This window comes from Scyliorhinus torazame, chromosome 8 (genome assembly GCF_047496885.1).
Source record: "Scyliorhinus torazame isolate Kashiwa2021f chromosome 8, sScyTor2.1, whole genome shotgun sequence".
NCBI classification, from domain to species: Eukaryota; Metazoa; Chordata; class Chondrichthyes; order Carcharhiniformes; family Scyliorhinidae; genus Scyliorhinus; species Scyliorhinus torazame.
Genome location: NC_092714.1, coordinates 169075970 through 169089583, shown reverse-complemented (window position 1 = coordinate 169089583; position 13614 = coordinate 169075970). Strand labels below are relative to the sequence as shown.

The following is a 13614-nucleotide window of genomic DNA, read 5'->3' as shown; positions in this document are numbered from 1 at the left end:
ATCAGTGGGAAACCAGTGGAGTGGATGAGTGGGCGGGCCTTGTCCGTATAGTTAGGGACCCACTGGGCGTAGTACAAAAAGAACCACAGGCATCATTTGAGGGCCTTGGGGCAGTGGGGAAGGGGGAGATCCATGAGGGGGCGCATGCGATCGGGGTCGGGCCCTAGAACTCCGTTCTGAACCACATAGCCGAGGTTGACTAATCGGTTTGTGCTGAACACACACTTCTCCTTGTTGTAGGTTTGCTTGAGGAGTTTGGCGGTGTGGAGAAATTTGGAAAGGTTAGCGTCATGGTCCTGCTGGTCGTGGTCGCAGATGGTGACATTATCCAGGTACGGGAAAGTGGCCAGCAGTCCATACTGGTCAACCATTCGGTCCATCTCCCGTTGGAAGACTGAGACCCCATTAGTGATGCCGAAGGGAACCCTAAGGAAATCGTAAAGACGGCCATCTGCTTCAAACGTGGTGTACGGGCGGTCCGCCTTGCGGATGGGGAGCTGGTGGTCGGCAGATTTCAGGTCCACTGTTGAGAAGACCCGGTACTGTGCAATCTGATTGACCATATCAGATATGCGTGGGAGGGGGTACGCGTCGAGCTGCGTGTACCGATTGATGGTCTGACTGTAGTCAACGACCACCCTGTTTTTCTCCCCCGTTTTCACCACTACCACTTGGGCTCTCCAGGGGCAGTTGCTGGCCTCGATGATACCTTCCCGCAGCAGCCGCTGGACCTCAGACCTGATGAAGGTCCTGTCCTGGATGCTGTACCGTCTGCTCCTGGTGACGACGGGTTTGCAATCCGGGGTGAGGTTTGCAAACAGAGAAGGCGGGTCGACCTTAAGGGTCGTGAGGCCGCATACAGTAAGGGGTGGTAGGGTTAGGCTCTGGAGGTTGCACTGGAAGTCCAGGCCGAGTAGCAAGGCAGCGCAGAGGTTGGGGAGGACGTAGAGCCGGAAGCCGCTGAACTCTACTCCCTGGATGGTGAGGGTGGCGATGCAGTACCCCTGGATCGCCACGGAGTGGGATCCGGAGGCCAGGGAGATTCTTTGGTTAATGGGGTGTACTGCCTTACCGTATCGGGGTGGATGAAGCTCTCAGTGCTCCCAGAGTCCAGAAGGCAGGATGTCTCATGCCCGTCAACCTTCATCTTTGTCGACGTGGTCGCGAGGTTGTGCGGTCGGGACTGGTCGATCGTGATGGAGGCGAGACACGACTGGTTGTCGGCGGTTGCAGGCGATGAGCGGCCCATGAGGTGCCTGATGGGCAGGGGTTCTGAGGCGGGGACAATGGCGGCGCCCACGGGCCGCATGTGTACTGAGGCAGGGAAGATGGCGGCACCCTTGGGCTGCACGTGTCTTGGGGCAGGCAAGATGGCTCCTCCCATTGGTTGTGAGGCAAGCAAGATGGCGGCGCCCACGGGCTGCACGTGGTCTGAGGCGAGGAAGATGGCGTCGCCCACTAGCCGCATGCGGGGGGTGTAGGGACAATAGCGGCGATTGAGCGGGCCTGGCACACTGCAACGAAATGTCCCTTTTTGCCGCAGACCTTGCAGATCGCGCTCCGTGCCAGGCAGCGCTGCCGGGGGTGTTTTGGCTGTCCGCAGAAATAGCACTTGGGTCCCCCGGGGTTGGTTGGCTGCCGTCCGGCGCAGTCGTGGGGTTGGCTGGGGGCAGTCGCTGATGGGGTCCATGATGGGGTGGCCGCTGGTGGGGTCCATGATGCCCAGGAGGGGTGGGCCGTGCGGTCGGGGGTATACGCCTGTATGTTGCGTGAGGCGACTGTGAGCGAGGGCGTTAGTTTCTTGATCGCCGCAAGGTCAAGCGTAGACCCTTCTAAGAGGAGCTGGCGGATGTAGGCCGACCCTATGCCCATAATGAATGCATCTCGCATTAGCAGGTTAGAATGTTCAGTGGCCGAAACGGCCTGGCAATCACAGTCTCTCACTTCAAAGCAAGCTAGCCAATGTGCGAAGTCCTTTTTGGCGTTGTCTGCTTGAGGATGCAGCTGCAGGCGATCCGGCTTGATGCGGAGATCCAGCTTTGTAAAATCTCTGTGTAATAAATTGATGCACTATCAATTACAATGAGACGAGAGTAGAGAGTAATCAAGGCTTTATTACACAGAGATGTGTGGCCTCCTACAGCTGCTGCCGAAATGGCTGCAGTTCGGAGAGCACACACATTTATACCCCGCCTACTGGGCGGAGCCAGCAGGCAGGGATCTACCCCCGTACCTGTAGTACAGGGGACTTATCCTCATATGCAGTGCAGTATATACAATATAATACAACAGTGGTGACTAACACACCTGCGCCCTACACCCTGCCTCAGGCAGAGAAAGCAGAAGCTGTAAATTCATAGAAAGCGAAAAAACCACATGTCCAGGGTGTAAACCACCTCAGATCTTTGAGGTCATTGGTCCCAGCCCTGTTCAAGTGCGACCCACCCGGCTTGTACAGGTCCCTCCCACCTCAATAATGCTCAGGAATCTGGCAGGTTCCCATCTGCTTGCCTTTTCCGGCCTTTTATTAACTTGCTGTATCTTTCTGTTCCTATACCACTAGCATATGGAACTTTGAGTAATCGGGAGGTGGCCATCTTTGAGATCATGCATCCCGAGCCTCCACCCTCGCTCCTGAAACATCGTCTGCAGTTTCCCAATTCTACTTTTGTAGGTCATTGATCCCAACATGTCGCTAAGCAGGAAGGCTGAAAGAATGAGATGAAAAAGTCAGGATGACAATGAAGGTCAAAGGGTGGGACTAAAGAATAGGGATGAAAAGGTAAGGTCAAGGTGTAGGGTTGAAAGGTGATGTCATAGTGTGAGATGAAAGATTGGTACCCACTACTGTGCAAATCTGGTCAGAATTAACTCTCACTCCCTCTCTCAGTATCACCAGCTCTGATGCTGACAGGTATCAATTTCAATTGGTTCTGAGCACATTCTCCACAAAGATTAATCGTAAAAACTGGACACCGAATTGCAAACACCATTCTAGTGCCACATGCTACAGATAGTCACAGATGCTACCACTGCACAGGTACCTATACTCTGTGGCTTGTATGGAGCTCTGGGCCATTTCATGGAGAACTGATTTCATATCACACTTCACTTTGTGCTGTCTGTGGCTGTTTAAGAGAGTAATCATTTTACACTTCTCCCAGCTCCTGCAATCTGAACAACGTCAGAAATGAAACAATCAGACCAGCGAGAGAGAAGCAAAAACCGCCCCTGGCACCATGAACATCACAGTCAGGAGGAGAGAGAGTGAGACAGAGAGAGAGACAGACAGAAAGAGCGGCAGACAGACAGAGAGAGAGAGAGAGACAGACAGACAGACAGACAGAAGAGAGACAGTGTGCTCAATTCAACTAATTGGGAACAAAGTCCCATAGCCAGCGCGTTGCCAAGAAACACATGGCGATACAACACGACTCGTGTTATATAAACGGCCTCAAGGGGGAACTTGCCTGAACTCCCCAATGCAACAGGACATCGGGATGCCATTTAAAAATGGCGTCCGTCCCCATCTCGGAGATCCCGAAACGATCCCCGACCCCTCCCCCCAGCCTGTACGCACTATGGGAGAGACAGTGAGGGAGGAGAGAGAGACAGAGAAGGAGGAGAGCGAGACAGAGGAAGCAAGGGCGGGACAATATCAGTCCACGTCACCATAGGTTACTTACCAGCAGAATGATTGCTCCAAAGAATGTAGTTCTGAGTAAATAGGCAAGATCCACTGACATCTATACACAAATGAGGAATGAGGGAGTTCAGTAATTGTTGTCAGTAAATTGTTTTGTAAGACAAGGTTGCAATGATTAGGAGCTGTACCTTTTTCTCAGGAATCTCGGTCTTCAACACACCAGCTTTATAATAGGAATACATGGCGGAATCAAAGAAGTACTCCGACACAGAGAAGTACACCATTCGCTCCTTTCCCTTCACAAGAGGGATGATTGCATTGTTCAGCAGTGTATCGTTCTCATTCGTAAGAGCGTAAAACATCCCCTGAAACAGGAGCAGAAATCTCAAGAGTCAGGAAGTTAGCAGAACAGAGCATGGCCAAAATCTGTGTGCTTTTTGATGAAACCAGATTGAAACAGTGTAGAAGGAGGCCATTCGGCACAACGAGCATGCACTGACCCTCCGAAAGAGCACTCTATCCAGGTCCACCCCCCTGTCCACCATACCCTATCCCCACAACCTAACCTTATCCCCATAACCTAACCCGCACATCTTTGGACTATAGGAGGAAACCCACGCAAGCACAGGGAGGAAGTGCAAACTCCACAGTCACCCAAGTCTGGAATTGAACCCGGGACCCTGGCACTGTGAGGCAGCAGTGCTAATCACTGTGCCACCGTGCCGCTTTTTGTTTCGTAGCTCCCACAAGTATTTTGACAAGCAGCACCATTTTTACACGGGTCAGTAGCACTCTCATTAATGTCCACTGAGCAACTCCAACCTTGCCAATTGATTGTACACATATATGTTCCTGGATGCTGGATCTCCTACATTACCACATTGTTGACATTTATATTAAACACTTCGCTGAGCTTCATGATGATGTGAGGGGGCTTTGCAGAACAAGGCCAGTAGCACGGGTTCAATTCCCGTACCGGCCTCCCCGAACAGGCGCCAGAATGTGGCAACTAGAGGCTTTTCACGGTAACTTCATTGAAGCCTACTTGTGACAATAATTATTATTATTATTATAAATGTCATATAAAAAATTCCCAATATATAACTGGAGGGGGACAGGGTGTTGTAAAGAAACAGGATTGACAAGTGCAAAATGGTTGAACTGATATTTCACAGCTCCAGGGTCCCAGGTTCAATTCCCAGCTGGGTCACTGTCTGCGCAGAGTCTGCACGTTCTCCCCGTGTCTGCGTGGGTTTCCTCTGGGTGCTCCGGTTTCCTCCCACAGTCCAAAGACCTGCAGGTTAGGTGGATTGGCCATGATAAATTACACTTAGTGTCCAAAAAGGTTAGGAGGGGTTATTGGGTTCCGGGGATAGGGCGGAAGTGAGGGTTTTAGTGGGTCGGTGCAGACTCAATAGGCCGAATGGCCTCCTTCTGCACTTAATGTTCTATGCTCTATGATATAGCTGTCCCTGTTCAAAGTGAAGTCAGTCAGTCAAACCTGTCGGAGGTTGAATTGTCTCCACTGATACACATGCTCAGAAATGAACTATCACGGTTATAAAAAAAGTCCAGGAGGTGAATAACTCATTTTAATTTTTATCGTTTTTAAATATATTTTATTCCCCAAATGTGGGAGTTGTGGGCTTTGCTGGCTAGGCCAGCATTTATTGCCCATCCCTAATTACACTTTGAAATGCTGGTGTTGAGCTGCATTCTTGAACCCCTGCAGTCCATGAGGTGTAGGTGCATCCACAGTGCTGTTAGGGAGGGAGTCTCAAGATTTTGACCCACCGATAATGAAAGAACGGTAATATATTTCCAAGTCCGAATAGCATGTGACTTGGCTGGGAGCTTCCAGGTGGTATGTGCCCATGTGTCTGCTGACCTTGTTCTTCTAGATGGTAGCAGATGTGGGTTTGGAAGGTGCTGTCTCAGGAGCCTTGATGAGTTCCTGCAGTGCATTTTATTCTCCAATCGGCTGTTTGGTCGCAAGAATAGGAAAGCAGAATATTTTTTAAAAGGTGTGAAACTCGTCAGTGTTGATGTTCAATGAGATTTGGATGTGCTCGTAGAAGGAACACAGAAAGTCATCATGCAGGTGCAGCAAGCAATCAGGGAGGCCAATGATATGTTGTCCTTTATTAACAGGGAATTGGAGTACAGTACAGGAATACAAAAATCTTTGTCCAGTTGTACAGGGTTTTGGAGAGACCACAGGCGTCATTCTCCGACCCCCCACCGGGTCGGAGAATGGCCGTTGGCCGCCGTGAATCCCGCCCCCGCCAAAGTCTCCGGTACTGGAGATTGGGCGGGGGCGGGAATCGGGCCGCGCCGGTTGGCGGGACCCTCCGCTCAATTCTCCGGCCCGGATGGGCCGAAGTCCTGCCCAGAAATTGCCTGTCCCGCCGGCGTAAATCAAAGCTGGTATTTACCGGCGGGACGAGGCGGCATGGGCGGTCTCCGGGGTCCTGGGGGGGGCGCGGGACGATCTGACCCCTGGGGTGCCTCCACGGTGGCCTGGCCCGCGATCGGGGCCCACTGATCCGCGGGCGGGCCTGTGCCGTGGGGGCACTCTTTCCCTTCCGCCTCCGCCACGGCCTCCACCATGGCGGAGGCAGAAGAGACTCTCCCCACTGCGCATGCGCGGGAAACTGTCGGCGGCCGCTGACGCTCCCGCGCATGCGCCGTATTTCCGCGCCAGCTGGCGGGGCAACAAACGCCTATTCCGCCAGCTGGCGGGGCAACAAACGCCATTTCCGCCAGCTGGCGGGGTGGAAATCCCTCCGGCGCCGGCCTAGCCCCTCAATGTTGGGGCTCGGCCCCCAAAGATGCGGAGCATTCCGCACCTTTGGGCCGGCGCAATGCCCGTCTGATTGGCGCCGTTTTTGGCGCCAGTCGGCGGACATCGCGCCGTTGGGGGAGAATTTCGCCCCACATCTGGAATATGTGTGCAGTTTAGTCTCGACATTTAAGGAAGGATATATTTACATTGGAGAGGGTACAGAGAAGGTTCACTAGATTGGTCTCTCGGATGATAGGGTTGTTGACAGGCTGAGTAAATTGGGTTTATGTTCTCTGGGGTTTAGAAGAATGAGAGGCGATCTCAGTAAAACACACAGGGTTGTGAAGGAGTTTGACAGGGTGGACACACAGAGATTGTGTCTGCGGGGCGGGGAATCTAAAACACTGGCACAGTCCCAGGAAAAGGGGAACGATCATTTAGGACTGAGATGAGGACAAATTATTTCACTGAAAGTACTGTGAATCTTTGGCATTCTCGTCCCCAGAGTGTTATGGTTCCATCGTTAAATACTTTCAATGCTGGGATAAAGAGATTTTTAGTCTGTCAAGGAGTTAAGGGATATGGGGAATGGATGGGGGTGTGGAGTGATCAGTCATGATCATGCTGGATGGTGAAGCAGGTTTGAGGGGCTGAATGTTTTAACCTGCTCTTATTTCTTATCCAAGAGCATAAGAGGCAACTAGATAAGATGAAGCTGCAGTAACAAATAAGGCAGACTTGCCTTCCTTGAAGGACATTGGTGACATCTTTCATGGTCACTGTTCTGCTGCCAGTCCATATATCAGAGTTATTGAATTCAGTTCCATAACGTGTCCTTAGTGAACTCACAATCTCGGAGTTGCTCATCCAGTACAATAGGTCACTGGTCCATTTATCAAAGTCACAAGGTGAGAATGCAGAGTGTCCACTTTGAAACCCAGTGAAAGGTCAGCCATGTTCCAATAAATGTAAACAAGCAGTAAGGATGACTGGCTAGGACGTTGCTCCAGTGCTGGGATACTGAACAGGCAGAACCAGCTTGAATCACCCTCCAGCTGAACAGAGCTCAGACATCCTCAAGGCCCAGTGAGGGAAGGAGGTTGGAAGGAGGGAAGGAAACTCAACAGCAGGATAGGGGTGGGAGGGCCAAGGCGGTCGGTCGCCTTTCCCCCTGGAACTTCAGGGCTGCTCTGGCCTAGCACTTGCTGTAAACTCAGACTGGGCCTATCTCTTGGGGAAGCCCTAATAATAAATCCCAATGGTTCTTTTCCTCTTCCTCCTCGAGAAAGATGGAAAATGGATGTTCAGGGGGATGGGAGACAGGTACTCAAGACATTTGGGTGTGTCTCGATGGGAGCTGCCGGCTGTATAGAGGCCTTACCTTGAATTCCATGTCCATCCAGTCAGATTTGACATCTGGATCACTGAGGAGTGAATAATCAATCCCTACGTATTGATCCACTGGTGTTCGCACTTTATAGAGAAAAAAAAGGAGAAGATGTGAATTCCAGGAGACTCATTATCATCTCAATTAGCAGGACCGACTCTGTAGATTCAGACCCATTTACACTAATGATCCTATAGCCTGGATTCCCAGAGATCAACATCCATCAGCTAAGTTTAACTATTGAATCTAGCTTGCTCAATTGCAGACAGGAAGATCAATCATAATCAGTGAAACAGATACCACCACAGTAATAAAGAAGAGCGATTCCATCATGTTGGAGACAGTGTATATATAGGCTCTGCTGTCCTGGAATCTCAACAAGGAGCGTGGGTCGCCCAGATGGAGCATGAAGCAGTGGAGTGGGAGAGCTGAGTGTGTGGACTGTGTAACACTGGGTATCATGTTTTCCCACAGTTAATGGTTCCATAGCACCTGTGTTTTTAGTGCTAAAGATACTCTTGTGTTGCCAAAATGGCCCTCATACTGCACACAAATGTTTACAGCATGGTCCACATTGAACGGCATCTTGATGAGCGCATGAGCACGTGCGTCAGAAATATGTGCCTTTTGTGAGGGCCACAAAGAATCCAGCACGAGTTGAAGGATAGAAAGAAATAACATTTATTTACAATAACATATATATACGCAGCAGCAGCAACTCCCTTGCTGCTCACTCCTCTCTAGCTGGTTCCAAAATGGCCAGCTCTATTTATGCAGGGAATCTGCTAATGATTTCTCCGCCCCCCTCATTGGGGAAGCTCATCCTCCCTAAGGATTGCAGAATTGCCATTAGTCTCCAGCCAGTGGTAAGCAGACAGGTTATAACATCCCTCCCTACCAAAGTCCAAGGAATCCACCGAAGACCCTGGTGAAGGAGGGCATCGGACTCGTTTTGCCACAGGCCGGACACCATTTGTACGAGGTGCTGGATCGGCCGGCGTGTAATGAGACAGAGAACGGCGCTTCCGTGATGAACGGCGTAACGGTTGTACATCCATGGCCCGTGGGCCCGAGGACTCCCCCTCTGAGGCATCCTGTGTCTCCATTTCGGAGTCGGAGTCTACTGCCTCCGTCATCTCAGCGTCCCTATTTCCACGTGATTCTGCAACGACCTGCGCAGGCTTTGAGTGAGGCACCAGAGGAAGATTGTGAGGAATACTCTCCTCTGTGTCTGGTCTCTGTGGCTGTAGAAATGAGCTCCGGGGGCGGGGAATCTTTGGAAGAGATGGTCTTCTGGACCGAACGTGGTCTACATGCTTTCGCTGGAGACGATCCTGGGCTTGCACCTGGTAAGAGATAGGGCCTGTTTGGCGAAAGATAACGGCAGGGACCCACTGGGCACCACCAGCAAAATTTCGAATGAACACTGGGTCACCGGGCACAAACTGCCAAATCGGCCGATGCCGAATAAAACCATGTCCCTGCCTTTCTTGAGTGCTGCATACTTTTGCACCAATGTCCGGGAAAATCATGCTAAGGTGGGTGCGAAGTCTCCGGCCCATTAGGAGTTCTGCGGGAGCTACCCCAGTCACCACATGTGGAGTGGTCCTGTATGAAAACAAAAAACGAGCCAGTCTCGTGTCCATAGTGCGGGAAGACTGCTTCTTTAGGCCCCATTTGAATGTCTGCACTGCGCGCTCCACCAACCCATTGGAAGCCGGGTGGTATGGGTCATTGTAGTTCCTGCAATGTCCAATGGTTCCCCCGTGTAGGTGGCCAACCTGGCCTGTGAGTCAGTTAATGTAAGGGCCTGTATACCCTGCTTGATGCGGTCGAATGTCCTCTGGCTGATCACGGAGACCACTGCGCCAGTGTCCAACTCCATCTCAAGCGGGTGACCATTGACCCGTATTGTCACCTTAATGGGGGCCACACGGGGAGCTGCCACACAATGCAGCTGCAGGCAGTCGTCCTCCGTCTCCACGTCCTCGGGAGTAGTCACCGCAGGTTCATCCACATGGAAGGTACGGCCCCTGGGCTGGCCCCAGTTTCGGTCGGAACTACGGCCCCAGGACCGGCGTCCACGACGGGGTCGGCGCCCACTAGTCCAACACTGACATGGCTCCTCATCCATTGGTTCTGGAGAAGGCTCCCTTCAGGGTGGAATGTCCAGCAGCCACTGGCATCGGTCCGGATACGTAAGGCTCCTTATCACTCCAAACGTATGCGGGCCGCAGGCGGTGAGCAAAGTGACCACCTGGCGCTCGTTTTCGGTGATGTTGTTTGCCCGGAAATAGTAACGAATCCGTTGTGGATACTGGTTCCAACTTTCCAGCGCAGCATCAAAAACATCCTAACGGCCATAACAGAAAAAAAACTTCCAACCTGTATCCAACAAAAATCGTGGGAGGTGGTTTCAGCAGCGTAGACAGCTATCCACTTTAACCCTCATCGCCAGTTTTGTGAGGGCCACGAAAAATCCAGCACGACTTGAAGGATGGAAAGAATAACATTTATTTACAATAACATATATACTCACAACAACACAGCAGCAGCAGCAGCAGCAGCAGCAGCAGCAGCAGCAGCAGCAGCAGCAGCAGCAGCAGCAGCAGCAGCAGCAGCAGCAGCAGCAGCAGCAGCAGCAGCAGCAGCAGCAGCAGCAGCAGCAGCAGCAGCAGCAGCAACTCCCTTGCTGCTCACTCCTCTCTAGCTGGCTCCAAACTGGCCAGCTCCATTTATGCAGGGAATCTGCTAATGATTTCTCCGCCCCCCTCATTGGGGAAGCTCATACTCCCAAAGGATTGTGGGATTGCCATTAGTCCCCAGCCAGTGGTAAGCAGGCAGGTTATAACAGTGCCCGAAGTGCTGAGTACCCAGATGGTGACAGCAGTTACTGACTAGCACGTACTTGACTGCAGCACTGCCAATTTCCACCTGGCCACACATCCTATGTTAAAGACGCAGAGTGGAGTGTGCAGCAGGATGGTCCCCTCGTCGCCACCGGCACTGTTACTGACAGGTTAGATGCTGATTGATCTTGAGCAGCCGGGTTTGAGTTTGTGGATGTTGCTGGTGGTTTGAGGAGTTGATTGCAGTTGATGCAGGGTGTGGTGCTGCAGGTGAACAAGGGGCTGGTTGTGTCTGCAAAAGGTTCTGATCACACCACTTGTTCCATTTCTGTGGGAATGTGGATTCACACTGCACAAGCATCTCAACATCTTGGGCTGTTTGTGCGATCAATGCACAAATTAGTTAAAGCCGTTTGCAGGGTTCCTGACCACAGATACTTGGTGAAGCAGCTCTAGAATCCATAGAATCACAGAATCCCAAAGGTGCAGAGCAAGAATGAGGAGCTGAACGAATGTGCACTCAATAATAAAGAATCATAGCATTGTATTGCAATTGTAAAATATAACAGGAAAGTGGTCACCTAGATCTACAAGAGAGAGGAAGATTGAGCATACGCTACAAAGAATAGGTCCAGCTGCTCATGGAGGGAGCAGGAGGGATAGAGGGAGATGATTCTTAGTAGACTCCATCTGTATTTGGTCTTCCAGAAGCATTTCTCCTACCTTCATCTAAGCCAGGAGCAGTGCAAGCATCGTCGGCACTTTACAAAGGAAGTGCTCACAGAACTCTGCTATCTGTTGGAACCAAAACCTGTAGCCTGAGAACAGGGGCAAGTATGACGCTGCCAAGTGGCCCTGAATTTCTTCAGCTCAGGACCGTCGTAGCAATCAGAATTGCTCTCATTCAGTGTCGGTTCTCTTCATCCTACAGACTCTACATGAAACCACAGCGTGGCTACTACATGAAAAGAGGACACAACAAGACCTTGTACACCAGTCACTGAAGGATTTGTGCAGATGCAGCCAGCGGTAAAGGCGACAAATGGTATGCTGGCTTTCCTGGCGCAATGATTCGAGTACAGGAGGAGTGATTTCTTGCTGCAATTATACAGGAACTTGGTGAGGCCACACCTGGAATATTGTGTGCAGTTCTGGTCTCCTTACCTTAGGAATGATGTTCTAGCTACAGAGGGAGTGCAGCAAAGGTTTACCAGACTGATTCCTGGGATGGCAGTACTGACGTACAAGGAGAGATTGAATCGGTTAGGATTGTATTCACTGAAGTTCAGAAGAATGAAGGGGGAATCTCCTAGAAACCTATAAAATTCTAGATTCCCCTCCACAACCCAACCACACATGACCAGTATGTGTACGGAGAGGCACAGGAAACACAATCAAACAGACTCTCGGATGCTAAAGCAACAGCTCCTGTTTTGCGGAGACCTCCAGTACTCACCGAGAGGGGGCTTTGATCCGTAGTGGTCCACTGTATCCTTAACATCAGGAGGGCACAGCCCTGAGCACCATAGATTCAGCAAGAGGCGGGGGGGAGACCGAGCAAGAGTGCCGGGGGGGGGGGGGGGGGGGTGGGGGGGGGGGGGGGGTGGGGGGGGGGGGGGGGGGGTGGGGGGGGGGGGGTGGGGGGGGGGGTGGGGGGGGGGGGGGGTGGGGGGGGGGGGGGGGGGTGGGGGGGGGGGGGGGGGGGTGGGGGGGGGGGGGGGGGGGGGGGGGGGGGGGGGGGGTGGGGGGGGGGGGTGGGGGGGGGGGGGGTTGGGGGGGGGGGGGGGGGGGGGGGGGGGGTGGGGGGGGGGGGGGGTGGGGGGGGGGGGGGGGGGGGGGGGTGGGGGGGGGGGGTGGGGGGTGGGGGGGGGGGGGTGGGGGGGGGGGGTGGGGGGGGGGGGGGGGGGGTGGGGGGGGGGGGGGGGGTGGGAGGTGGGGGGGGGATGGTGGGGCGGGGGCGGAGGGTGGGGGGATGGGGGGTGGGGGGGGGCGGGGTGGTGGTGGGGGGTGGGGGGGGGGGGGGGGGGGGGGGGGTGGGGGGGTGGGGGGGGGGTGGGGGGGGGGGGGGTGGCCCGGGGGGGGGGGGGGGAGGGTGGGGGGGGGGGGGGTGGGGGGGGGGGGGGGGTGGGGGGGGGGGGGGTGGGGGGGGGGGGGGGGGTGGGGGGGGGGGGGGGTGGGGGGGGGGGGGGAAAAGTGGGGGGGGGGGGGGGGAAAGTGGGGCGGGAACGAGAAAGGTGGGACCACAAGAAAGGGGGGGAATGAGGGGGGCGGGGTAGTCGGCACATCCTACTGGGGGCCCGGATTCCTGTGGGAGCCTCATTTAGCTAAATTCCCATTGGACAACAGTCCCACTCCTGTTATCATTTCCTCTGTCACTCACCATCACAACCATCCCATGCCAACTCTATAAAACTCTATTCTGCGCATTCCATTAGACAGACATAGAATTTACAGTGCAGAAGGAGGCCATTTGGCCCATCGTGTCCGCACCGGAAAAACCAACTGACCCAAGTCCACAACTCCACCCTATCCCCAGAACCCAGTAACCTCACCTAACCTTTTTGACACTACGGGCAATTTAGTATGGCCAATCCACTTAACCTGCACATCTTTGGACTGTGGGAGGAAACCGGACCACCCAGAGGAAACCCACGCAGACAGGGGAGAACGTGCAGACTCCGCACAGACAGTGACCCAAGCTGGGAATAGAACCTGGGACCCTGGAGCTATGAAGCAACTTTGATAACCACTGTGCTACCGTGCTGCCCCAAATTAGTTTCTGCCTTGGCTCTGTCATTGCCTGTCCTTGTGTTCCAACACTATTATCCCACTGACTGCAGCATAGCTGCTGATTTTCACTGGAAGAGACTGTAGGTGGTGATCTTGATTAGCTGTGTGTCTGGTTGTAGACTTGGATCTCCTCTGTACAAGGAGTAGCAATCTGGGA

At 53.2% G+C, this 13614-nt stretch overlaps 1 protein-coding gene across 4 annotated transcripts in view; it reads right to left on the bottom strand.

The window, feature by feature from the left end:
* The window catches only part of pltp (phospholipid transfer protein), a 200640-nt gene that overhangs the window by 49965 nt on the left and 137061 nt on the right, over positions 1 to 13614 (bottom strand). For all 4 annotated transcript variants that reach the window (XM_072514495.1, XM_072514497.1, XM_072514496.1 and 1 more), the window contains exons 8-10: positions 7813 to 7904; positions 3835 to 4011; positions 3687 to 3746 (exon numbers count right to left, since the gene is read on the bottom strand). In XM_072514495.1, the coding sequence (XP_072370596.1) occupies positions 3687 to 3746; positions 3835 to 4011; positions 7813 to 7904 (329 nt within the window). The remainder of the gene's footprint in view (positions 1 to 3686; positions 3747 to 3834; positions 4012 to 7812; positions 7905 to 13614) is intronic.